The sequence below is a fragment of the Salvelinus fontinalis genome, chromosome 16 (assembly GCF_029448725.1).
Source record: "Salvelinus fontinalis isolate EN_2023a chromosome 16, ASM2944872v1, whole genome shotgun sequence".
NCBI classification, from domain to species: domain Eukaryota; kingdom Metazoa; phylum Chordata; class Actinopteri; order Salmoniformes; family Salmonidae; genus Salvelinus; species Salvelinus fontinalis.
Window position 1 is genome coordinate 44,046,066 of NC_074680.1, and position 26,476 is coordinate 44,072,541.

A 26,476-nucleotide genomic window follows, 5' to 3' on the forward strand; every position below is an offset into this window, starting at 1 on the left:
CATGGAGGGGGAAACGTCATGTTCACCCTTACTGTCATGGAGGGGGAAACGCCATGTTGTACACCACCCCGCTGCGTGTCATGGAGGGGGAAACGTCATGTTCACCCTTACTGTCATGGAGGGGGAAACGTCATGTTCACCCTTACTGTCATGGAGGGGGAAACGTCATGTTCACCCTTAGTGTCATGGAGGGGGAAACGTCATGTTCACCCTTACTGTCATGGAGGGGGAAACGTCATGTTCACCCTTAGTGTCATGGAGGGGGAAACGTCATGTTCACCCTTAGTGTCATGGAGGGGGAAACGTCATGTTCACCCTTAGTGTCATGGAGGGGGAAACGTCATGTTCACCCTTAGTGTCATGGAGGGGGAAACGTCATGTTCACCCTTACTGTCATGGAGGGGGAAACGCCATGTTGTAGACCACCCCGCTGCGTGTCATGGACGGGGAAACGCCATGTTGTACACCACCCCGCTGCGTGTCATGGAGGGGGAAACGCCATGTTGTAGACCACCCCGCTGCGTGTCATGGACGGGGAAACGCCATGTTGTAGACCACCCCGCTGCGTGTCATGGACGGGGAAACGCCATGTTGTACACCACCCCGCTGCGTGTCATGGAGGGGGAAACGCCATGTTGTAGACCACCCCGCTGCGTGTCATGGAGGGGGAAACGCCATGTTGTAGACCACCCCGCTGCGTGTCATGGAGGGGGAAACGCCATGTTGTAGACCACCCCGCTGCGTGTCATGGAGGGGGAAACGCCATGTTGTAGACCACCCCGCTGCGTGTCATGGAGGGGGAAACGCCATGTTGTAGACCACCCCGCTGCGTGTCATGGACGGGGAAACGCCATGTTGTAGACCACCCCGCTGCGTGTCATGGAGGGGGAAACGCCATGTTGTAGACCACCCCGCTGCGTGTCATGGAGGGGGAAACGCCATGTTGTAGACCACCCCGCTGCGTGTCATGGAGGGGGAAACGCCATGTTGTAGACCACCCCGCTGCGTGTCATGGACGGGGAAACGCCATGTTGTACACCACCCCGCTGCGTGTCATGGAGGGGGAAACGCCATGTTGTAGACCACCCCGCTGCGTGTCATGGAGGGGGAAACGCCATGTTGTAGACCACCCCGCTGCGTGTCATGGACGGGGAAACGCCATGTTGTAGACCACCCCGCTGCGTGTCATGGAGGGGGAAACGCCATGTTCCAACTATACATTTCATGCCTCAAGCACTATTCTATGTAATTTGTTCATGTTGTAGCCTACTCACAAAAGACATGATCGACACGTTTGTACTAACATTGTTGTCCGTTGTAACAGTATATTTAGGCAAGGGTATCCAACACAAGCAAGACATACAGGCAGTCAAAATAGTGATTATTTTCTCATTGCAAACATTGGCCAGTTTTTTTTTCTTCAGCAATTCTCACTAAGAAATGGCAACATAGCTATGAAGATTATCATCACAGATAGTAGACACTAAAGCAGTAGTTGATGAAATATGTCAAGATTGTTCGGCTGCCCTGAGGTGGAACAGCTGGGTAGCCTACTCCTGCTTGGTACTTCATCATTGAGTGACTAAAGCGCAGGTCGTTTTTTGCCCCAATGCAAAACTCAAGTGGGGAGTAATTTATTTTGTTAGTGGTTAGTGTCTACGATGTGGCAACAACTATAAAGATGAGTTTACATTATCACACAAACCACAGATTGTTTTTGCACCGATGCAATGTGTAGGGACTTAATTCTGGTTGTGCAACTGCAATATCCATTATAGCAGACAAAGATGGTTGTATAGCCTTCAATAAATATTTTGGGGAATGTTTTTTATTTATTTCAGCAGTTCAGAAATACGAGGCAGAGAGAGGCTACGTTGTCATGGTTCAGAAGAGGGTGAGTAAATGAGGGGTGGAGTGTGAGCAGTAGCTATGTAGTGTGCATGTAAAATAACACAGGCGCAGAACCTGATCCGAATCCTTAGCTTTGAGGGATGGGAGGGGGCAGGCACAACCATTGTAGGGGGGAGGGGGGGCGAACTTGAAGACATCACGATGAATTACGGGGAGTGGGTTCTGAACCACAAAGGCAAAACATATGTACCCCCCAAATAATATTTTAGGGGAAATTATACCTCCACCCAATAGGTCACTTTGGAGCCTAGGTGCTAAGGGGCGTGTGCTCTTCACAGGTAGAGCCCTGTCAGTTTAGGACCACCACACAATGTAACTATTCCTTTGCTGAGGAATGTTGTTAGATAATTGCATAAAATGCATGTATGATTCCACCACAGGGAGTGTTCTTTCAATGCTTATGGTCCCGTGTGGCTCAGTTGGTAGAGCATGGCGCTTGCAACGCCAGGGTTGTGGGTTCAATTCCCACGGGGGGACCAGGATGAATATGTATAAACTTTCCAATTTGTAAGTCGCTCTGGATAAGAGCGTCTGCTAAATGACTTAAATGAAAAATGAAATGCTTATGTTAAGTCATGTGACCTCTGTAGTCAAAGTCAAGGAAGCTTATTGTAGGAGTGCTACAGACAACAAGTCTTCTCCTTTGTATACCTTGGGTTGTTATTTGATAGTCAGCGTAAAAGTGGTTTGTGCAAGAACTAGCAGGTTTGACATTTAAGTCTCCATGCTGTCAATCGAGTTGCCCCAAGGCCTTGTCAGTGACTCAGCAGGAGCTTACATCCTCAAATGAACTAAGACAAGCATGCAAGTGTGAGAACATAGAAAACCTTCTGTTATATAAGGAACAGAAGAAAAACTGGCTCAACTTTGCACCACAAAAGATGGCCTTTTGGAGACCCCAACATAATTTACAAGATGACTGACATCTTGATGGCTCTATGAAATGATTTTTAACAAACATACAGTATGTTATTACATACACTGTACTATGTCACGTCAATGCAGGTAGACTTTGATCTGAAGCCATTCTTTTGATTATTGTGACTTTTGCCATTGTAATTGTTTGTAAGCTTGCGTAGTCTAAAATGAATCTATGATCGTATGCTATCCATTTGTTTTTTGTATGCTGTTCTTTGTATGCCATTTTAATATTTGAGAATTAACCAATGATATTAGGCCACACTTGGCCATGATTACAGACACCTGTGTGTGTCTTTTGACACTATATAAATGAGTCATCCCGCAGTGTTTGTGATTATACCCTGATGAAGACAGCTTGCCTGTCGAAACGTTGGACATTACATTGTTGCATCTGAGCTCCTAGAGTGTGCGGCTCTCCTTTGTTTTCAAGAAAACCTGGAAATTACCATTAGTTATTTATTTAGTCACTTTATTGTATGTTATTATCAAACATAGACAGTAGCATAGGATGATTCATTTAAATTGTAATTAAAAAAAATATATATACAAGATAATAATAGTTTCAGAAATACAAGACTGCTTTAGACATTCCACCTCATTTTATGTGACACGTTTAACTGAGGGAGGAGGCCAGTGATAAACGGAGAACATTTTAATAAAATAACATTTTAAATTCTGCAGAACAAGTTTATGGTACATGAGTATGATTGTGGTATTGTCAACATTAGGTATGTCATGATTTTTGTACTTTCTGTGTTTGTTGTGGCTGTTTTTTTTTCTCGCTTGGCAGTTACTCTAAATGTCAAATTTTGTTTTGGAAAATCATTAAAATGCCAAGTCTTGCTGAAGGAAGAAAAGACAAGCCCATGCAGGTGGGAAAAAATATGCTTGGACTAACATCTGCTGCCTACAGTGATAGAACATTTCACAGGATCAAACAACTGACTGTAGCTCAACTAGTTCCCAGGCTTCACTTGATTATTTGCCTTTTGTAGTTAACACTTTCAAGTTAACACTTTCAAATAGGCTAGCCTACACAATATTTATACAGCCTATCTAATTTAGCAACATACATCAGTTGGCATTTGCCCTTTTCAAGTCTTGTGAACCTATTCTTTCTTTCTGTATTTTCAGAAGTTTCTCTTCTGATCTAAAGCAAAAATTAAAACGGATGGCTATATGACTGACTAAACAAGATTTGCCACTACCTTATCCAATGGAAAGCTATGGTAATATGAGAAGCTAGGAAAGCAATGTATGTATTGGAGACCTACATAATATGGGCGTGGTTTGTGCCACTCCCACATTCAGCAGCCTACAGCACACTAGAAATCTCTGGAACCTTCAGGTATATAAGATGACGATGACCTGAATTTGTTTCTAAAAGATTGAAAACTTTGAATATAACAACCATTCCTGCGATATTCTGAGGTGAGGCACTTTACTTGACTCTGATTTACAGCCAGTGTTATTAATGGTTTGTGTAGGCTACAGGTGCCTGAAACAGACACGTTCATGTTACAATTTTACCATGGCTTATGTATTCATGTGATCTCTGTGTGACTCAAACATTACAACAAAATATTTTGCTCAGAGTAGTCTTTTCTTCATCTCTGATGAAATATTGGTGATCTCAATGTTGTATTATTTAGTGGTCACATATATCTGAACTGTTTCCCCCACTAGGAGGAAGGAGGAGGTTACTTTTTCTCTTGGGACTTCATGAGACAAATGAGCTTGGATTGAGACTTACATTTGAGAAATATGAGACATTGATGAGATCTTATCATTGTACCCTCCTCATGAGCACATTACTGTTTCGTTTATTATAAATGACACATTTCTGTATTTTACTTTCAATACATTTGCTAAAATTTCCAAAAAAACATGTTTAACTTTGTCATTATGTGTGTATATATATATTATACATTTTCCATTGCAGAATGTACATTTAGAATGTCGTTGCATTCATGGATTGTTAACTTTTTAGGGATAGGGGGCAGCATTTTCACTTTTGGATAATTTGGTGCCTAAATTGAACGGCCTCCTACTCTGTTCCAGATGATAATATATGCATATTACTATTGCATAGAAAACACCCTGAAGTTTCTAAAACTGTTTGAATTATGTCTGTGAGTATAACATAACTCATATGGCAGGCAAACATCCAAACAGGAAGTGAGAATTCTGAAAAGGGTCGATGTGAAAGTCATCGCCTATTCAATTCCCTGTAATTTATGGATCTGTTTGCACTTCATACGCCTTCCACTAGATGTCAACAGGCAGTAGAACGTGGAATGAAGCCTCTAGGTATACTCAGGTATACGCCATATACCCACTAATGTTTCAGTGGGCATTGCCTATATTAACCAACTCCATCTCATATGCTAGGCTATTTACAAATGTGAATGTCTTAGATATTCCCTAAACCTCAAAAGGGGGCTCCTGATGTGGTTTAAGCAACCCTAAGTCTAAATATTGCTGTTACATTGCACAACCTTCAATGTTATGTCATAATTATGTAAAATTCTGGCAAATTAGTTTGCAACGAGTCAGGCGGCCCAAACTGTTGCATATACCCTGACTCTGCTTGCACTGAACGCAAGAGAAGTGACACAATGTCCTTAGTTAATATGCCTGCTAACATGAATTTCTTTTAGCTAAATATGCAGGTTTAAAAATATATACTTATGTGTATTGATTTTAAGAAAGGCGTTGATGTTTATGGTTAGGTACATTCGTGCAACGATTGTGCTTTTTTCGCGAATGTGCTTTTGTTAAATCATCCACCGTTTGGCGAAGTATGCTGTGATTCAATGATAAATTAACAGGCACTGCATTGGTTATATGCAATGCAGGACAAGCTAGTTAACGTAGTAATATCATCAACCATGTGTAGTTGACTAGTGATTATGTGAAGATTGATTGTTTTTTACAAGATACGTTTAATGCTAGCTAGCAACTTACCTTGGCTCCTTGCTGCACTCGTAACAGGTGGTCAACCTGCCACGCTGTTTCCTCGTGGAATGTAATGTAATCGGCCATAATCAGCGTTCAAAAATGCTGATTACCGATTGTTATGAAAACTTGAAATCGGCCCTAATTATCCGGCCATGCCAGGACGCAGTTGTAAATGAGAACTTGTTCTCAACTTGCTTACCTGGTTAAATAAAGGTGAAATACAAATACAAACAAATAAACATAGGTGCGTGGTCGCCAAGGGCATCAGTGTCATAACAACGCAATTTGCCAAGGCAAGAAACTCTGAGTGCATCCCTATCCAGAAATCTGGCAGTGGCTTCTGGTTAAATAAAATTTTCACAGAACCACTTGTTGGAATTTTGATGAGGCTCTCTTGTTCAGATATCGGTAAGTGGACTGGAGGCAGGGCATGAAAGGGATAACGAATCCAGTTTTGTGGAAAGTAACTGCGAAATTTTGCACCCAGCTCACTCAAGTGCTTCTCTATATCACATTTGACATTGTCCGTAAGCTTGAGTTCATTTGCACACAAAAAAATCATACAGTGATGGAAAGACCTGTGTGTTGTCCTTGTTAATGCAGACAGAAAAGATCTCCAACTTCTTAATCATAGCCTCAATTTTGTCCTACACATTGAATATAGTCGCAGAGAGTCCGATCATTCAGGCGAGAAAAAACATCACCCAGATAGGCCAGTCGTGTGAGGAACTCGTCATCATGCAAGTGGTCAGACAAGTGAAAATTATGGTCAGTAAAGAAAACTTTAAGCTTGTCTCTCAATTAAGAAAAACGTGTCAATACTTTGCCCCTTGATAACCAGCGCACTTTTGTATGTTGTGAAAGCATTACATGGTTGCTGCCCATATCATTGCATAATGCAGAAAATACACGAGAGTTCGGGGGACTTGCTTTAACAAAGTTAACCATTTTCACTGTAGTGTCCAAAACGTATTTTAAGCTGTCAGGCATTCCCTTGGCAGCAAGAGCCCCTTAGAGGATGCTGCAGTGTACCCAAGTGGTGTCGGGGGCAACTGCTTGCACACGCGTTACCACTCCACTATGTCTCCCTGTCATGGCTAGTGCGATATCAGTACAGATACCAACACATCTTGTGTCCATTTGATGTCACAAAGCTGTCCAGTTCTTTAAAAATACCCTCTCATGTTCTGGTTTCCAGTGGTTTGCAGAAGAGGATGTCTTCCTTAATTCACCCTCCATAAATGTAGCGGACATATACCAGGAGCTGCGCCAGGCCCGCCACGTCTGTTGACTCATCCAGATGTAACGGCTAGAATTCACTGGCTTGTATGCAAAGCAGTAATTGTTTCAAAATATCTCCTGCCATGTCACTGATGCGTCGTGAAACAGGGTTGTTTGATGAAGGCATTGTCTGTATAGTTTTTTGGGCCTTTTCCCCCAGCATTGTCCCAGCCATATCCGCGGCAGCAGGAAGAATTAAGTCCTCCACATTAGTATGGGGCTTGCCTGTCCTAGCCACTCGGTAGCGCACCATTACTCATCTCACATGTATATACTGTACCCGATACCATCTACTGCATCTTGCCTATGCCGTTCTGTACCATCACTCATTCATGTATCTTTATGTACACATTCTTTATCCCTTTACACTTGTGTGTATAAGGTAGTAGTTGTGGAATTGTTAGGTTAGATTACTTGTTGGTTATTACTGCATTGTCGGAACTAGAAGCACAAGCATTTCGCTACACTCGCTTTAACATCTGCTAACCATGTGTATGTGACAAATAAAATTTGATTTGATATAAGACACTTCTAACCTCTTCTTATTAATGGTGTCTGTTGCTTTTATACATGTCTTGCCACTCAAAAGTCATCATTATTCTCGCTCAAAAAACTCCTGTGGCTTATTTTTCAAATTGTCATGTTTTGTTTCTAAATGTCTGTGCAAGACTGAAGGTTTCCCGCGAGAGAGTAACGGTTAATGTGATTGGAAGTTAATTATTCGACTAGGCTACCTGTATTTGACGTTGTGTTTTTATTTCGCTGAACACTAGATGGTTTAATTTTGATTTTTGGCAGTGAAACGAGGCTACTCTGGCGAGGAAAAACACCTCACCCAAATGTATAGCCTCGTTGGAAAATACAAAATGTACAGTTTGAAAATGTGAAGATTTTTCTGTTTTTAGTTGTGAATCACATTTATATTTGACGTACGCCCGACGGCATTGCACGTACCCCAGTTTGGGAGTACCTTCTGTAGACTATTCTTTCTTGCATTTTTGGGGGGACTTTTCATGTGATAGATTGGATGTAGGCTATGTATTATGAATAAGATCCTTTAAAATATAAAATAATATCTGTAAAAATGAATGTACAATATACTACTGTATTAAGTAGTTTTGTATGTCTGTTTATTGTTACTTGTCATCAACACATAATAATGCAGTATGTTATTTATATTTAGTCTCCACCTATTCATTCTGAGCATTTTCTTAATTTCACCCTACTAACAGATCCTGCATAAAGTACAACAATGCCTCCTCCCGGTGTGTGTATGAGTATAATGCAGGAGCGCCACAAGAAAGAGGGTGTTGGGAGTCTTGCCAACCCAGAGAAACACAGCAACCAAGACTTTCAGCAGCTGACGCAATACTGTGTGGCCAGGGGAGTGAGGTACATCGATGAGATGTTCCCCCCAGACCAGAACTCCATTGGTGATGGGCTCCTTTCCCCTGATGACATGAGCAGAGTGGTGTGGTTGAGACCAGCGGTATGACATCACCCAGATCTGCACACATCACAACACAAAGTATTAACTGATTTTAATGTGTAATTATGAATAGAAATGATACACATTAATAGTAGGTGTAATGTCTGCATTCACTCTTACAGAAAATGGTACAGTATCCAGATTTTATTGTTGATGGACTTTCAAGGTTTGACTTTGGGCAAGGAATGGTTGGTAAGTGGAACAAACACTCAAACTAGACAGTTGTATCTCCATCTCTTCATTCAAAGACTCAATCATGGACACTCTTACTGACAGTTGTGGCTGCTTTGCGTGATGTATTGTTGTCTCTACCTTCTTGCCCTTTGTGCTGTTGTCTGTGCCCAATACTGTCTGTACCATGTTTTGTTCTGCTACCATGTTTTGTTCTGCTACCACTGGAGTGAAGTACTAAAGTAAAAACACATTAAAATACTACTTAATCGGTACTATACTTTACTATTTATATTTTTAACAACTTTTACTTTTACTTCACTACATTCCTAAAGAAAATAATGTACTTTTTACTCCATACATTTTCTCTGACTACCAAATGTTCTCGTTACATGTTGAATGCTAAGCAGGAACATGGTCCAATATCAACAGAACATTCCTGGTCATCCCTACTGCCTCTGGTCTGCAGGACTCACTGAACACAAATGCTTAATTTGGAAATTATGTCTGCATGCTGTATTGTGCCCCTGGCTATCCATCAATGTAAAAAAAAACAAGAAATTTGGTTTGCTTAATATAAGCACTTTAATACTTATGTATATTTTTTGCAATTACATTTACTCAACTATGACAATTGGGTACTTTTTCCACCACTGGCTGCTACCATGTTGTGCTGCTGCCATGTTGTGTTACTACCATGTTGTTGTCATGTTGTGTTTCTACCATACTGTGTTGTCATGTGTTGCTGCCATGCTGTGATGTTGTCTTAGTTCTCTCTTTATGTAGTATTGTGTTGTCTCTCTTGTTGTGTTGTCTCTCTTGTTGTGTTTTGTCCTATATTATATATATATATTAAATGACTTACCTTGTTAAATATAATGAATAAAAAGTGGATTTCTTAGTAAGCAAGCGTCAACATATACCACACCATGCCCCTACCACACCATGCCCCCACCACACCATACCCCCACCACACCATGACCCCACCACACCACGCTCTCACCACACCATGCCCCCACCACACCACGCTCTCACCACACCATGCCCCCACCACACCATGCCCCCACCACACCACGCTCCCACCACACCATACCCCCACCACACCATGCCTCAACCACACCATGCTCCCACCACACCATGCCCCAACCACACCATGCCCCCACCACACCATGCCCCCACCACACCATGCCCCCACCACACCACGCTCTCACCACACCCCTTGCATTACAAATGTCATGATCTTCATAAACTTGTCATTTTTTAGGAGATTGCTGGTTTCTTGCTTCCATTGGGGCTTTGACATTCCAGGAGCACATCCTGGAACAAGTAGTGCCCCTAAAGCAAAGCTTTACAGAGGATTACTGCGGAATATTCCACTTCAGGGTAAATTACCTCGGGCTAACTAACTTATTAAAATAACCATCATCCTTTGAGGATGTAATGTATTGACACAAAATATATTGTAATGAAAAGCTTCTGAGATGTATTGAGAACTCTTGAATTGTAATGAATGATGACTGCTTAGGCTGCGCCTTTCTCTAGTCATGTAGAGAATAGTCTCTGTAGGAATCATTGTCCTCTCCTCCTATCTTTCAGTTCTGGAGATTTGGGAGGTGGGTGGACGTTGTGATCGATGACAAGCTACCAACAGTTGACGGCAGGCTCGTTTTCGTTCATTCAAAAACTCCCAATGAGTTTTGGCCCGCCTTGCTGGAGAAAGCCTATGCCAAGTATGTGAACCACCATCAGTTATTTATATAACTTTCTTATATAAAATGAACAAAACATCACCTTAATCATCACCTTAATTGTTAATCTTATTTACCTGTCTTCTTCTGGCAGGGTGTGTGGCTCCTATGTAGACATGAATGCAGGGACCCTTTCAGAGGCTATGATGGACTTCACTGGAGGGGTTCACATCACTGTCAAGCTCACTGATGCTCCACCAAATCTGTGGGACCTGCTGTTCAGAGCTGCCAAGTCAAAATCGCTGATTGGGTGTGGCACACCTCAAGGGGTAGCTTTGATGAAACTTTGAACGAAATACTTCATAGGGCAGGTAGCCTAGCGGTTAGAGTGTTGGGCCAGTAACTGAACGGTTGGTGGTTCAATTCCTATTGTTCCGAACAAGGCAGTTAATCCACTGTTCCCCAATAGGCTGTCATTGTAAATAACAATGTGTTCTTAACTGGCTTGCCTAGTTAAATAAAGGTTACTCTTCTTTTTTTTTTAAAACACATGTGTTATTAAGATACCGCATATCATCCATTGATGTCAGTAACATATCTGTAGAGTAATATGAGACCTGGCGTAGTTTAACTTGTAAACACAAAAGTCCTATTTTGTGACTGAAACCGTTCTGTTACGGTCCAATTACTTTACTGTATAATACCCTGTGTCTATTGTTCTGTAGGAAACGTCAGCGAACACGGTGGCACCCAACGGATTAGTGAGAGGTCATGCCTACACCGTCACAGGAGTTAAACAGGTACTGTATGGAACTAACAATCTGAGAGAAATGCTTTGGCAATATCTAGTTTCTTCCTGGAGGGAAATTGGAGCGTTTGTGTGGTTTGATTTGTTGCACAACCCAAAATTAACCCGTCTCCGTATGTTCATTCTGGTTTCTTCCACAGGTCATGAGCCAAGGCATGGTAGTGAATCTGATCCGCCTCTTCAACCCCTGGGGCCGGGGAGAGTGGAAGGGAGACTGGAGCGATAAGTAAGTATTTACAGTGTAGTCTGACTGTGACATGTCATCACACCCATTGTCTTCAAAAGGTCTTTATGAAATGTCAGCTAATCTCCCTTACCTTTTACATTGCATTCAGTCGTCACTCACAAGCAGATTTTACATTGTCTCTTGTTTTGTGTTTTTAACTTCAAATGACACATTTCTAGTTTCCCTAAAGCTAATTTAACCCCCCCACCTCTTCCTGAAAAACAAGTTGGTCTGTCAAAAGACTGATAATTCAGTCTAAGCATTACATTTTCACTCAGCTGACCTTCGTGTAATGGTACTGTATGTAATGGTGCTGTATGTAAAGGTGCTGTATGTAAAGGTGCTGTATGTAATGGTACTGTATGTAAAGGTACTGTATGTAATGGTACTGTATGTAATGGTACTGTATGTAATGGTACTGTATGTAATGGTACTGTATGTAATGGTACTGTATGTAAAGGTACTGTATGTAAAGGTGCTGTATGTAAAGGTACTGTATGTAAAGGTGCTGTATGTAAAGGTACTGTATGTAAAGGTGCTGTATGTAAAGGTGCTGTATGTAAAGGTGCTGTATGTAAAGGTGCTGTATGTAATGGTACTGTATGTAAAGGTGCTGTATGTAATGGTGCTGTATGTAATGGTGCTGTATGTAATGGTATGTTCCTTCATGTAAGGTCATAAAAGTCTGCCAAATATTTGCATACAGCAAGGTTTATGGTTTTGCTCTCACTTGCTCGCTTGCTTACGACATGATGTCTGTGACTAACAGCGTAACATTTGAAAACTACTTAAGACTTTTCCCAAGAGCCTTTTTCCCAGATCACCTATTGATGTATAACATTTGCTTTCCTGTCAGGTCTTCCATGTGGCAAACAGTGAGTCCTGACGATCGGAAGATGTGTCTGTCAGTGGAAGAGGATGGGGAATTCTGGTAAACCATATATAATGCAGAAATTGTGTTTGCAGACCATGTTAATAAGTGACAACAACTGACACATGCAGCATTTCAAGTGATGATATTTCAACACCTTATCGTTCACAATTTTGCTTGTCTTCTCAGGATGACAATGAAACATTTCTGTGAGCACTTCGCAGACGTGGATATCTGTTGTCTGTGCCCTGATTTTCTCGATGGCAACTCCACTTGTCATTGGACCCCCTCATTCCACGATGGCAGATGGGTTGCAGGAACCACTGCTGGTGGTTGCCTGAATTTCCCAAGTAAATCTTACCTTGAATGACACGGAATTATATGCAGTTCATGATGACTACAACATTTCCTGAATCTACAAGCAAACTATCCATATTCTTTTGTGTTGTCTCCCAGACAGTTTCTGGACAAATCCCCAGTATCGAGTGAAGATTGGGGGATTGAGCGGGAACTGCTCTGAGACACAGGGGGACAACAATATGTTGGTGTCTCTGATGCAAAAGCCTGACAAAAGAAACAGACGCCTGGTCAAAAGTCTCCACATCGGCTTCTCCATCTTTGAGGTCAGTGCCCTTCTTTGGTGCACATGTTTCATAAGCCGTATAACACTTTTCACATAAGACCCACATATCACACTTCTCACATATGACCCAGATGATAAGCCCTATAACACTTCTCACACATGACCCAGATGATAAGCCCTATAAGACTTCTCACATATGACCCAGATGATAAGCCCTATAACACTTCTCACACATGACCCAGATGATAAGCCCTATAACACTTCTCACACATGACCCAGATGATAAGCCCTATAAGACTTCTCACATATGACCCAGATGATAAGCCCTATAACACTTCTCACACATGACCCAGATGATAATCCCTATAACACTTCTCACACATGACCCAGATGATAAGCCCTATAACACTTCTCACCAACGACCCAGAAGCACTACATTTGCTGCTGAAAATGTGTATTTCTACAAAGAAGCTGACATGTCTAGACTTTGATCTAAAGCAATTAAAACAAGTTTATCTACAAAGCTTTTTTATAAATCATTAAAACATTTAAAATATGATCCAGACACAATTTTCCAACATGAACCTACAAGTATGATGTCATCCCATAAGAGTAAATTCAACAGCCCAGATATGCTATTATTCCTGCTATTGAATTGTATATGTTTTACTTTCTACAGGTGCCTGACCAAGTAAGCCACTTTTATACATCATTTTCACAAATACAGTTACACAGGAGCTAACAAAATACACTGTTGCTCTAGATAGGCCTGTGCATTCTCCTTGGTCTGTAGTTTCTGTTGTACTATGGTTGTGCAACCTGGTCTCAGATCATTTCGCATTATTATGTATGTAAATCTGAGATAACCCATTTATTATGATATGTTACTTTTGGTATAGTTACATCCCAAAGTTGGTCAAAACAAAAGGAGGGTGGTTGGGTAGGCATAGAACGTTAATATCTAGCAACCCAAAGGTTGCGAGTTCCAATCTCCTCGAGGACAATTTTAGAAAATTTGCCATTTTTTGAACAGCATACTACGTAGCATGTAGCTAAACCTTCCCTGAACCGTAACCTTAACCCTTTAACCTAACTCCTACCTTTAACCCTAATCCCTAACCCCTAGCCTAGCTAACGTTAGAGAGCTAGCTGATGTTAGCCACCTACCTAGAATTCACTACAGATTGTACGTTTTGCGAATTCTTAACATATCATATGAATTGTAATTCGTGACATATCATACGTAATGGACCTCCACAAATTAACACATACCATACGAAACGTAACATATCATACTAAATGGAGTGTCTCAGATCTACTTATAGAATAATGCGAAATGGTCTGAGACCAGGTTGGGTTGTTGCACAACTATTATATAACATATATACGACCAAGTAGCTTTGTTTAATTGTTGCATTACGGTTCAAAAGTAACATTTTATTAAGACATATTTTAGCACAGCCTTTTGTAATTTGTGGTTTTATTGTGATCTCAGTTCAAAGGACAGAGTGGGAAGTTTTCTGCCTCCTTCTTCAGCAACAATGTGCCTGTCTCCCAATCGAAGAACTACATGAACGCTCGGGAAGTGATGGAGTTCTTCAGGCTGAAACCTGGTGAATACCTGATCGTGCCGTCAACTTTCAAACCAAATGAAACCGCCTCCTTCATCCTGTCCATCCTCTCCAAGGCAGAGACACACATCCAGTAAGCACAGCCCCACCCCATAACCACATGAATAATAATGTCCATTTTTTTCTCCAATATTGTTATTGTATTTTTTATATAGTCTGTGATCATAGCTAACATTAGGTCTCACTATAATTAATGTATTCCTAACAGAAACAAAATGGTACATTTTCTTCCTCAGTGAAAACTCAAATGACCAAGATATGGAGGATATCTTGTTTTCCCCGAAAACCCCAAAGGTATTTAAGGCCAAAAGTGTTTCATCCCTCATATTTATGTAGGTGTATTTTAATGTAACACTGGTATTGCTTTGCTTCCACCTCCTTTATAGCTCATTAAAACACTATTTACATTTTTTTAGCCCACATCTACAGACACATTTGAATTCAACGGAGGAGAACTGGATGACAAAAGAACTCTGTTTCAGAAGTATTCCGATGAGGCAAGTTCAGAGTATTTTTGAGTTTTAACAACAACAACAAAAAAGGTATTGCAAAGTCAAATTAAAGACATAACCGGAGAAATAAAAAAGCTGTAAAAGAAGACTAATCGTTTAAATTAATTGAAGCCAAACTTGAACATTAGAAACAGTTTTAGTTCAAGTTCAAGCATTGGCCAATTAAAATTGTTGACGTAGTTGCACTTGATCAAAGGCTACATGTTAGCTGTTCCCATGACATAATCTGGCATATTTAGCCCTTTGCTAACGTCACCAGGTGGCCGTGTTTATATTTGGTTCAAAATTGACACTGCTACATAAAGAATCGTCACTACTATAGGGTTAAGGAACATCTTCTCTTTCCATGACATAGACTGACCAGGTCAAAGCTATGATCCCTTATTAATGTCACCTGGTCATTTCACTTCAATCAGTGTAGATGAAGTGGAGGAAACAGGTTAAATAAGGATTTTTAAGCCTTTAGGCAATTTAGACATGGATGCTGTATGTGTGTCATTCAAAGGGTGAATGGGCAAGACAAAATATTTAAGTGCCTTTGAACGGATATGGATAGTAGGTGCCAGGTTCACCGGTTTGAGTGTGTCAAGAACTGCAACGTGGCTGGGTTTTTCACGCTCAACAGTTTCCCGTGTGTATCAAGAATTGTCCACCACCCAAAGGACATCCAGCCAACTTGACACAACTGTGGGAAGCATTGGAGTCAACATGGGCCAGCATCCCTGTGGAATGCTTTCGACACCTTGTAGAGTCCACACCCCGACGAATTGAGGCTGTTCTGAAAAAAAGGGGGTGAAACTCAATATCAGGAAGGTGTTCCTAATGTTTTGTACACTCAGTGTAAGTGGATGCATGCGGCATTCCGGAAACTTTGGGCAAAAACGACTTAGTTGACCCTGTTGTTCACACACGTATCTGCCCTGTTATTGGTTAGAATGGTCCCAACTGATCTTGCCTGCCTTCAAACATTGAGGCCATATCTTTCCAATGTTAGAGCGGTCATTCAGATATCTTGTCAATAAAATAGATCGTCTTTGGTTTTAAATATATTTCCAAACTATGATGTTGGAATAATAATGTGAAATTGTGAAAATTAAGATAAGGCTCTTTTTACTGTAAGAGCTGTTTAAAACGGCTACCTGAAATGTTTGCCTGTTTTTGGTGGGATGGAGGTGTGGCCTATATTGACATCACCAGCCGGTAAATTAGTTCATAGACCAATAAGAATGAGACTTCCAAACCTCTCTGCCAATAATAGCTAGTTTTTAGTTTTCTCCTCCCCACCCAGACCACTCTCAGACAGTCCTAGCAAAATTCTTGCTTGAAAAATTGCTATTTGCTAAAAAGCTATTTTTGTTTCTTTTTGACCGTTTTAATTTAAAACAATCACAGTAAGGTACTTCATTGTTACACAGAAATTATTTAATATTGAGAAAAAAAAACTGCTGCATTGTCCCTTTTAAGATCTTTTTTTGTTACAGGAAATAATCACTCCCACCTTGCGAGATTAGCATACGGCTAAATGTGCCAGATTTTGAAATGGGAACAGCTAACATATAGCCTTTGAACTACGTCGATTTAATTAGCTGATTCTTAAACTTGAACTAAAGTTTAAACTTTTTATAATTTTCGTATGTATGGCCCCATTGTTTTTAACTAATCGTTAAAAAATAATAATAACAGTATCATTTTCTTTTTACTAAAAAGTTTGAGGTGGTGAATGCTGAACAGCTTCAGAGCTGTCTGAATGAAAATCTGATCCAAGGTATGTAAAGAGAAAATCTATTGTAATGTATAGTGTTGGGCACTGATATAGAAAATCTATATCGATATCAGTAGCATTTTTTCGAACCAAAATCAATATCTTAACGGTTTGAATAAATAACAATGCAACTTCCACAGCTTTATGAAGTTCAGACAACTGCTTGCTGATTGGCCCATGGGCCAGGTGTGAATGTTCTGGGTGTCTAAACTACCCAACCAATAGGAAGCCCGTTGATAGCTCATCAGCAGACAGTGAAATCCGCTATAAATTGAGAGCACGTGAGAAGGTAATACATGCAGGAACAGTCATGTATTTTTCTTTTGCATAATGTAGGTTATTAACAGATATCACGTTATGCCTTGCTCATATCGATATCATATCGAATGATCGATATTGGTGCCCGCCACTAGTTCTGAATAAAATCAGGAGTTTGTACACGGAGAATTGTTTAAAAAGGATCTGTATGGTTTTCTAATGTACCACCTTTTCCCATGTTACACAGGAAATACAAAGAAAACACAAGGCTTCAGCTTGGAGTCCTGTCGCAGCATGGTGGCATTAATGGATGTATCCTTCATGAGCTTAGTGACAGTCTCCCATGATGTTTTCTGTCGTCAAACACCTCGAACAGTACTTTACAAGAGTACATTGTTCAACACTCCCATGTAACAGTAAAATATGTGAATGAATGTATGAGTCTCTATTGTATTGACTAGAGAGAGAGAGAATTAGTTTAATTTTTCATCTTCATGTAATCTGAAAACCAGTTTACAAACCCAGCAATCTGAATTGGGAAAAGAGAAAATACCACAAATAAAGTTACAGCAACATAAAACAGACCACAAACAAACAGCGTTATCCCACTACATGTCAAAATGTCCACCGTTTTTTTAATCAGCCCTTGAGATATTCCCTTAACCCAGGGGTTACCAGATGTGTTTGGTCCACTACCTCATTTAATCAGCCCTTGGGATATTCCCTTAACCCAGGGGTTACCAGATGTGTTTGGTCCACTACCTCATTTAATCAGCCCTTGGGATATTCCCTTAACCCAGGGGTTACCAAATGTGTTTGGTCCACTACCTCATTTAATCAGCCCTTGGGATATTCCCTTAACCCAGGGGTTACCAAATGTGTTTGGTCCACTACCTCATTTTGATATCTGAAAATTCTCACAACCCCATCAATGCAAAAATGTTTTATTTCATTAACTGCCATTGTTAACTTATATTTGGATCCGAGTGTATTCATTCCGCCGATTCTGTTGAAAAACTTTTCTTAAACGGAAGCAAGCGGAAAAAAATGGGGATAAACATACCTGAATTTGTCCAATAGCAAACTTTAATTTGCTCACTAATGATTATTACTCACTAATGATTACACCCTAGATCAGCTAGATCCAGGCAAGCGTGTGTAAGGTGGTATTGAATGTGTCACTGTCTGTCACCTTGATTATTCACTTTTATATCTTGACCTGTGTGCACCTACGTTGTAAACTTTCATTCATAGGCTAGGTTGTAGCAACCTCATGATGGGTATAGGGAACATTGGAGTATCATGTAGTAGCCTCAACCTATCACTGTTACATTGAACTGGGTGAATGGAATTTGAATGACAGTCATCCAATATGCTGTAATTGAAATAAGGCCATGCTCATATGAAAAATAGCTTCCTCCCTCATCTTAAATGGCACCGACCGCCACTGCCGTGAATGCATTTGGTCACATGACAGCTCGATCAGCTGTTTGATTTCACTTACCGTCTTGTCAACTGAGCCAGAGTCACAGTCAAACGGATCGGGAAGTAGGTCCCAAAGTGTATCTTCCAGGTGTTGGAGGTGAGCAGTCATCACTGGTGTGGGACAATTTACTGATGCTGTTTATGTTAGAAACATGCACAGCTGAGGGAAGGTTCGCTTTTGAAAGATGCTCTCTCCAATAAGAATTATTTCCTCTGAATCCAATGATTCGGTCACTCGTATGGCCTTAATGGCCATGTACTGTTATAATCTCCACCCAGCACAGCCAGAAGAGGCCTGACCACCCCTCAGAGCCTGGTTCCTCTATAGGTCTCTTCCTAGGTTCCTGCCTTTCTTGGGAATCTTTCCTATCCACACTGCTTCTACATCTGCATTGCTTGCCGTTTGGGGTTTTAGGCTGGGTTTCTGTATAAGCACTTTGTGACATCTGTTGATTGTAAAAAGGTCTTTATAGGTACATTTGATTGATATGTTTTTGTATTTCCCCTGCATGCTTGATTTCAGTTTGTTCAGTTTCCAAATATTTCTGTCATGCTCTGATCCCATATCTCCACATAGTGTTGTGAACAGGAATAGCATACTGGATGTGGTTTGATGTAGTTTACAATCGAAGTTACCTGCTGCAGTACATCTCAGAGAAATGTGCTCAACTCTTTTGGATGCCAGTTGCTCTCGGTGTGTCATATAATGCTTCCATATGGCAGAGGGAGACACATTCATAACTAGAGTGCAGAGGCCTGCTTGCCGTTCCCGCCATAGATCAAATAAAACATTTTTATCAAATCAAACTTTATTTGTCACATGCGCCGAATACCACAAGTGTAGACCTTACCGTGAAATTCTTACTTACAAGCCCTTAACCAACAGTGCAGTTCAAGACGAAAATATTTACCAAATAAACTAAAGTAAAAAATGTAAAATAATAAAAAGTAACACAATAACATAACAACAACGAGGCTTTATACAGAGGGTACCGGTACCGAGTCAGTGTGGGAGGGTACAGGTTAGTTGAGGTAATTTATACATGTAGGTGGGGGTGAAGTGACTATGCATAGATAATAAACAGCGAGTAGCAGCAGTGTAAAAAACAAATGGAGGGGGGGTTCAATGTAAATAGTCCGGGTGGCCATTTGATTATTGTTCAGCAGTCTTATGGCTTGGGGGTAGAAGCTGTTAAGGAGCCTTTTGTCCTAGTCTTGGCGCTCCGGTACCGCTTGCAGTGCGGTAGCAAAGAAAACAGTCTATGACTTGGGTGACTGGAGTCTCTGACAATTTTATGGGCTTTCCTCTGACACCGCCTATTATATAGGTCCTGGATGGCAGGAAGCTTGGCCCCAGTGATGTACTGAGCAATACGCACTACCCTCTGTAGCGCCTTATAGTCAGATGCCAAGCAGTTGCCATACCAGGCAGTGATGCAACCAGTCAGGATGGTCTCGATTGTGTAGTTATCTGACAAAGGTATTGATGTGAGTTTCTGTGCCTCTGCCTCCCTACACATTTTTTCACCATATAATTTGCGGACGGTAATATCAAAGTCTCTGCAATAGTGTGTGGTTTCATAGCGTAGTGGGCCTAGCCTTTCACCGTGAGAATGATTCAAGTGCAACGATCAAGTGCTACCTTTTCCAATGATCTAAGGGCACTCGCTGGTAGAGTTGTATCTAAAAATGTTGTATTCTGCCTTTGTAGATTTCCTTAACCATTCCTTCTCCAGACATCAATCACTGGAAAACTGAACGTTGCTGAATTTCTACGTCTATGGAGAAAAGTTACCGTGTACAAGGTAAATTAATTAGCAGGTCTGTGGCAAAACCTGTATCGAGTTATAAATATATTATTATTATTAAGTTTATTTTCCAAGTAAAATTTACCTGAAAGTATTATTATTTTCTTACATCATCCAGGACATCTTCTTCCGCACAGATGTAGACCGTTCTGGAATGTTGTCGTTGAGTGAACTGAGGAACGCAATCATGGCTTCAGGTAACTTTCGACATGACAAACAAACAAACCAAAAGGATTTTAGGGCCTAAAATGTAAAATCAGGAAAACTTAACATCAGTGCATGATTTATGCACAAGTCTGAGTTAGGATAATCAGGTTAGCAGTCAGTCCTTAAATTTGAAATAATCCAAACAGATGGGATGGGCTATACTGTAACTCCAACTAGAGACCTTCACAGGTCCAAAAAGTTGGACCTGTTCTGAAATGGACCTGGGGCTTTCCCATCCATTTTTTTTTTAAACAGAGAGACCCATTCCAAACGGACCTAAGGACAACTAGACCAGTTCCGTACAGACCTGGTCAGATCCAGACCCGGTCCGATCCGAGTGAGGGAAGCTGTAGAAATGTCAATTTTTAAGCTACTTTATTAACCGGAGCTGATAAAGCGCCAGGGAGAGGAGGTAGAGAGAGGTGCCGCTCTAGCAGAGGCCGTGCTGTGCTGTGTGTGTAGGATAATGCGAGTGTGAGCGAGTGACACTGGTGCAGGGAGAAGGGAGAGACAGCAACCAACCAAGCTGACTCGCGCTATAGTAGATTAATAGCTGCCATAGCTAGGTTATTTATCATCACATATGATTACATAGTACCTGTCTTGACTCCATCAAACTGCATAAATTCTCTCTCTCTTGCTCTCTCAGAACCATGTGTAGTAGGTTTGAAGCCTGTCGTTTCACACAGAATGAACATATTTTAGGCCCTTTAGACTGATGATGGTTTTGAAGCTTTTTGCTGAGAATTTCTTCCCATAATAATGTTAGAGAGCTTAGATGTTATTTGAGGAAGTGGAATTTCCCTGTGCAGACGAGGTAGACGGCTTGCAGCTAGCCACATACTGTAACTGGCTATAGCCACTCTAAAGTCACAATTTCAAATCAAATCAAATTGTCACAAGCGCCGAATACAACGAATTCACCTTACAGTGAAATGCTTACTTACGAACCCCTAACCAACAATGCAGTTTATAAAATATATATATATGAATAAGCAATAAAAGTAACAAATAATTAAAGAGCAGCCGTAAAATAACAATAGTGAGATTTATATACAGGGGGGTACCGGTACAGAGTCAATGTACCGGTTAGTTGAGGTAATATGTACATGTAGGTAGAGTTATTAAAGTGACTATGCATAGATGATAACAACAGAGAGTAGCAGCGGTGTAAAAGGGGGGGGGGGGGGGGGGGGGGCAAATGCAAATAGTCTGGGTAGTTATTTGATTAGATGTTCAGGAGTCTTATGGCTTGGGGGTAGAAGCTGTTTAGAATCCTCTTGGACCTAGACTTGGAGCTTGCCGTGCGGTGGCAGAGAGAACAGTCTATGACTAGGGTAGCTAGAGTCTTTGACAATTATTAGGGCTCTCCTATGACACCGCCTGGTATAGAGGTCCTGGATGACGGGAAGCTTGGCCCCAGTGATGTACTGGGTCGTTTGCACTACCCTCCGTAGTGCCTTACGGTCGGAGGCAGAGCAGTTGCCATACCAGGCAGTGATGCAACCAGTCAGGATGGTCTCGATTGTGCAGCTGTAGAACCCATGGCAAATCTTTTCAGTCTTTTGGGGGGGAATAGGTTTTGTCATGCCCTCTTCACGACGTTGAGGGAGAGGTTGTTGTGGGGCCAGGTCTCTGATCTCCTCACTATAGGCTGTCTCATCATTGTCGGTGATCAGGCCTACCACTATTGTTTCATCGGCAAACTTAATGATGGTGTTGGTGTCGTGCCTGGCTGTGCAGTCAGGAGTGAACAGGGAGTACAGGAGGGGACTGAGCACATACCCCTGAGGGGCCCCTGTGTTGAGGATCAGCGTGGCGCATGTGTTGTTACCTACCCTAACCACCCAGGGGCGGCCCGTCAGGAAGTCCAGGATCCAGGTGCAGAGGGAGGTGTTTAGTCCAAGAGTCCTTAGCTTATTAACCTGTTTGGGCTGCAAGCCCGAAATCGGACGAAAATGACAACAGCTGCAGGGCGCGAAATTCAAAATCTATTTTTTAAAAATATTTAACTTTTACACATTAACAAGTCCAATACAGCATTTGAAAGATAAACATCTTGTCAATCCAGCCAACATGTCCGATTTTTTAAATGTTTTACAGAGAAAACACCACATATATTTATGTTAGCTCACCACCAAATACAAAAGTGGACAGACACGTATGGATATGATTATGAAGTATGAATTATGATTCAAGTAGCATGCACAAGCCAACCGAAATAAACTAAAACCAACCTAAAGAGCCCAGAAAAAACTACCTCAGATGACAGTCATATAACATGTTACACAATAAATCTATGTTTTGTTCATAAAAAGTGCATATTTTAGCTATAAATCAGTTTTACATTGATGCTACCCAAAAATGCTAACACATAGCTAGAGTCTGAATCCAGACGGGAGTAGCCAGAGAAAATACATACACCAACGTCGGCTACTAATTACACCTCATAAAACATTTCAGAAAAACATATGGTGGATAACTAATGAAAGACAGATATCGTGTGAATAAAGCCAACATTTCCGATTTTTGAAGTGTTTTACAGCGAAAACACAATATATCGTTATATTAGCTAACAACATAAGCTAGCATAAGGCAGCATTGATTCTAGTCAAGCGCTAGCCTAGCACAGTTAGCACAGTTAGCATACAACAGTTCGACAGATATATGAAAAAGCATCCCAAATTGGGTCTTATCTTTGTTGGTATTCCATCAGAATGTTGTAACGGGGTCCAATGTCCAGTAGAGTCTTTAGTTGGGTTCCAGAACAAATTATTTCCCTCTTTGGTTAGCCAGCATAATAGCATTGCGGCTCTACACAGCGTTTCTTAAAAAAAAAAAAAAAATCTTCCGTCGTATCACATCTAAGGGCGAGGAATAAATTGCAATAATATAATTAAAGTATATTGAAAAAACATACTTTAGAATGATTTTGTGACATGTATCAAATAATATCGTAGTCAGACATCATATTCAACGTTATCTACCTTCTTCCATAAGCCGAGACCAAATTCTGCATCGCGCCCGGAATTTTTTTTTAACTGCGCAGGTCTCACAAGAAGGTGTGTTATTCAGTCCATGGACGAGATATTCGACTCCTTTCAATTCTCACTTCCGCATTACAGCCTGACGAAGGCGTGTGACGTGTTTATATGGTTCCAAGTCAAAGGGCCTTTTATAGAGAAGGTCTTAAAGAGACACATCGCATTTTGGAAATCTCAATTCGGCTGGGAAAATGGCTGTAAAAATATTTCTGTTCGACTTAGAGAAACAATTCAAACCTTTTTAGAAACTATAGACTGTTATCTATCCAACAGTAGTAAATATATGCATATTGGAAAATAAAAAGTTTCTTAGGAGGCCGTTTGAAAATGTGCACACATTTTCCAGTTTTTTCAATATTCAGCTTGCAGCCCAAACAGGTTAATGAGCTTTGAGGGCACTACGGTGTTGAACGCTGAGCACAATTTGGCCCGTTGTCTGGCATGATCGGCAACATCTGTATTTTTACAGGGGCTAGTTTGTATTTTGAACCTTCCACCTTTGTGGCATTTAATTCAATAAGTTCCTGTCACAACACCCATCATAATTTCACTCACTGCAGATATCTCTACTATTAGGGTAAGACTAAACATTAGTCCATTTACATGACAGCTGATGCGTAATACATCTTACCCAGTGAACTAAAGGTGTGAGATGTGAACCCAGTCTGCCTCTCCTCTCCTCTCCAGGGATCAGGGTGGGTGATGACATGTTAAACCTGATGGCTCTGCGCTACGGTGGATCTTCTGGAAACATCAGCCTGGAGAGTTTCATCAGCCTCGTTCTACGCATGAATTGCATGTCCAGTAAGTCCACAAAATGAATAGTTCACAATGCATCTGTGTGCATGCACACAAGACACGTTCCTCATTATGTCCGTCGTGGCACTCACAGGGTTTCCTCATTATGTCTGCCGTGCCACTCACAGGGTTTCCTCATTATGTCTGCCGTGGCACTCACAGGGTTTCCTCATTATGTCTGCCGTGCCACTCACAGGGTTTCCTCATTATGTCTGCCGTGCCACTCACAGGGTTTCCTCATTATATCTTCCGTGCCACTCACAGGGTGATCCTCATTATGTCCGCCGTGCCACTCACAGGGTTTCCTCATTATGTCTGCCATGCCACTCACAGGGTGATCCTCATTATGTCTGCCGTGGCACTCACAGGGTGATCCTCATTATGTCTGCCGTGCCACTCACAGGGTGAACCTCATTATGTCTGATTAGAAAACTAATTAGGTTCACCCAGTGAGTGGCACGACAGACATAATGAGGAAACCCTGTGAGTGGCATGGCAGACATAATGAGGAAACCCTGTGAGTGGCACGGCGGACATAATGAGGATCACCCTGTGAGTGGCACGACAGACATAATGAGGAAACCCTGTACTAGATGAGGGTTTGAAGCCACGGTACTGTGTTTGTCTACATTGTAAATAATGTAATTCACTTCCTTTCTCAACAGACATTTTCCGACAACTCAATGATGGAGGGGTCATATCTCTTCAAGAGAATGAGGTAATGAACAGTTCATAAAGTTACTCATCACCAGGGGTTTTCAACTCCAGTCCTACAGTACGTTTTGAACCATTGACTGTATGCCAACGTTATGAGATGGCACACCTTCCCAGTTGTTAAGACAACGGAGAATAACGTAAAATGTTTATTGCATTTCATTTGGGGACATTTCTTCTTGGAAGAGGTCCACTCAGAGGTCAAACCCAACTTGATACTATTATATGCACTAATATACACTACATGTATACTAATATATACTGCACTAATATACACTACATGTATACTAATATATACTGCACTAATATACACTACATGATGTTTCTCGATTTTTTAAATTTTCTTCCAGTGGATGTACATCTCTATGTATACATAAACTGCAGACCAACTTGGACGGACAGAAGACTGGCAGTTGGAATCGTGAGATGCGTGCTAAGGTGGTACTTTGCTGGACAAACCATTCCTTTGTGCTGCAGCAGTTTCAGGGGGATTTGTTGCACTTTTGAGATGTGAAGCTCCTGCAGTTCAAACAGAGCACTCAAGATCGGGTGCTTAGTAAGTGACTGTACTCTTGAAATTGATGCGTTCAATAGGCTTTAAAACATAATGGGTTACATTCTGGTACACATCTGGTACATTATATTTTATATTTGCTAATGTGGTAGTTTGTGTTTTTGTTTCTTGGTATACTGTAAGGGTTATTAAGGTCCTAACTGTATATGTGTAGAGCAGTGGTCTCCATCTCTAATAGTTCTGGGGAGCTACTTAAAAAAAAAAAAATATATATATATATATATATACATGTAACCTTTTTTTAAGTAGGCAAGTCAGTTAAGAACAAATTCTTATTAACAATGACAGCCTACACCAGCCAAACCTGGATGAGGCTGGGCCAATTGAGTGGCGCCCTATTGGACTCCCAATCACAACCGGTAGTGATACAGCCTGGATTCGAACCAGGGTGTCTGTAGTGCCTTAAACCACTGTGCCACTCGGGAGCCCACTTGCGAGCCCACTACTGTACGTGTGCCGGCTTTTGGTCCAGCCCTGCACTAACACAACTGATTAGACTGACGGTGGTCCAGACTGAGGATCACCTGTTTATTTGAAACAGATGTGTTAGTGCAACAAACAAACAAAAAACAACACAGAATAACTAGACTATTAACTATTCAAAACTCAAACCTTTTTTTCTATACCAGCAACTAACATCCATTGGATTCTATATTAGTTTTTATCTTTGCCTAGTAGTGTATTCTCTGCATATTTAGAATGTCTACTACCTTTCATTATCCATGTAACCGTGGTGATATATTGATTGTTGGGTTTTATATTCGTTTTTTTGT

The 26,476-nt window shown here is 41.1% G+C and overlaps 1 protein-coding gene across 1 annotated transcript; it reads left to right on the forward strand.

Annotated features, from left to right (window-relative positions):
• The first annotated feature begins 4,177 nt into the window (after positions 1–4,177).
• LOC129813386 (calpain-1 catalytic subunit-like) lies at positions 4,178–25,883 on the forward strand. Its single transcript, XM_055865729.1, has 22 exons — positions 4,178–4,263; positions 8,307–8,563; positions 8,686–8,755; positions 9,999–10,117; positions 10,331–10,464; positions 10,577–10,751; positions 11,148–11,222; positions 11,371–11,456; positions 12,313–12,387; positions 12,517–12,677; positions 12,784–12,950; positions 13,590–13,601; positions 14,406–14,614; positions 14,778–14,835; positions 14,958–15,038; positions 16,761–16,818; positions 17,321–17,385; positions 20,295–20,363; positions 20,485–20,563; positions 24,305–24,421; positions 25,081–25,133; positions 25,480–25,883. The coding sequence occupies exons 2-22, from the start codon at positions 8,327–8,329 to the stop codon at positions 25,504–25,506; spliced, it is 2,127 nt and encodes a 708-aa protein (XP_055721704.1). The 5' UTR covers positions 4,178–4,263; positions 8,307–8,326; the 3' UTR covers positions 25,507–25,883.
• The last annotated feature ends 593 nt before the right edge of the window (positions 25,884–26,476 follow it).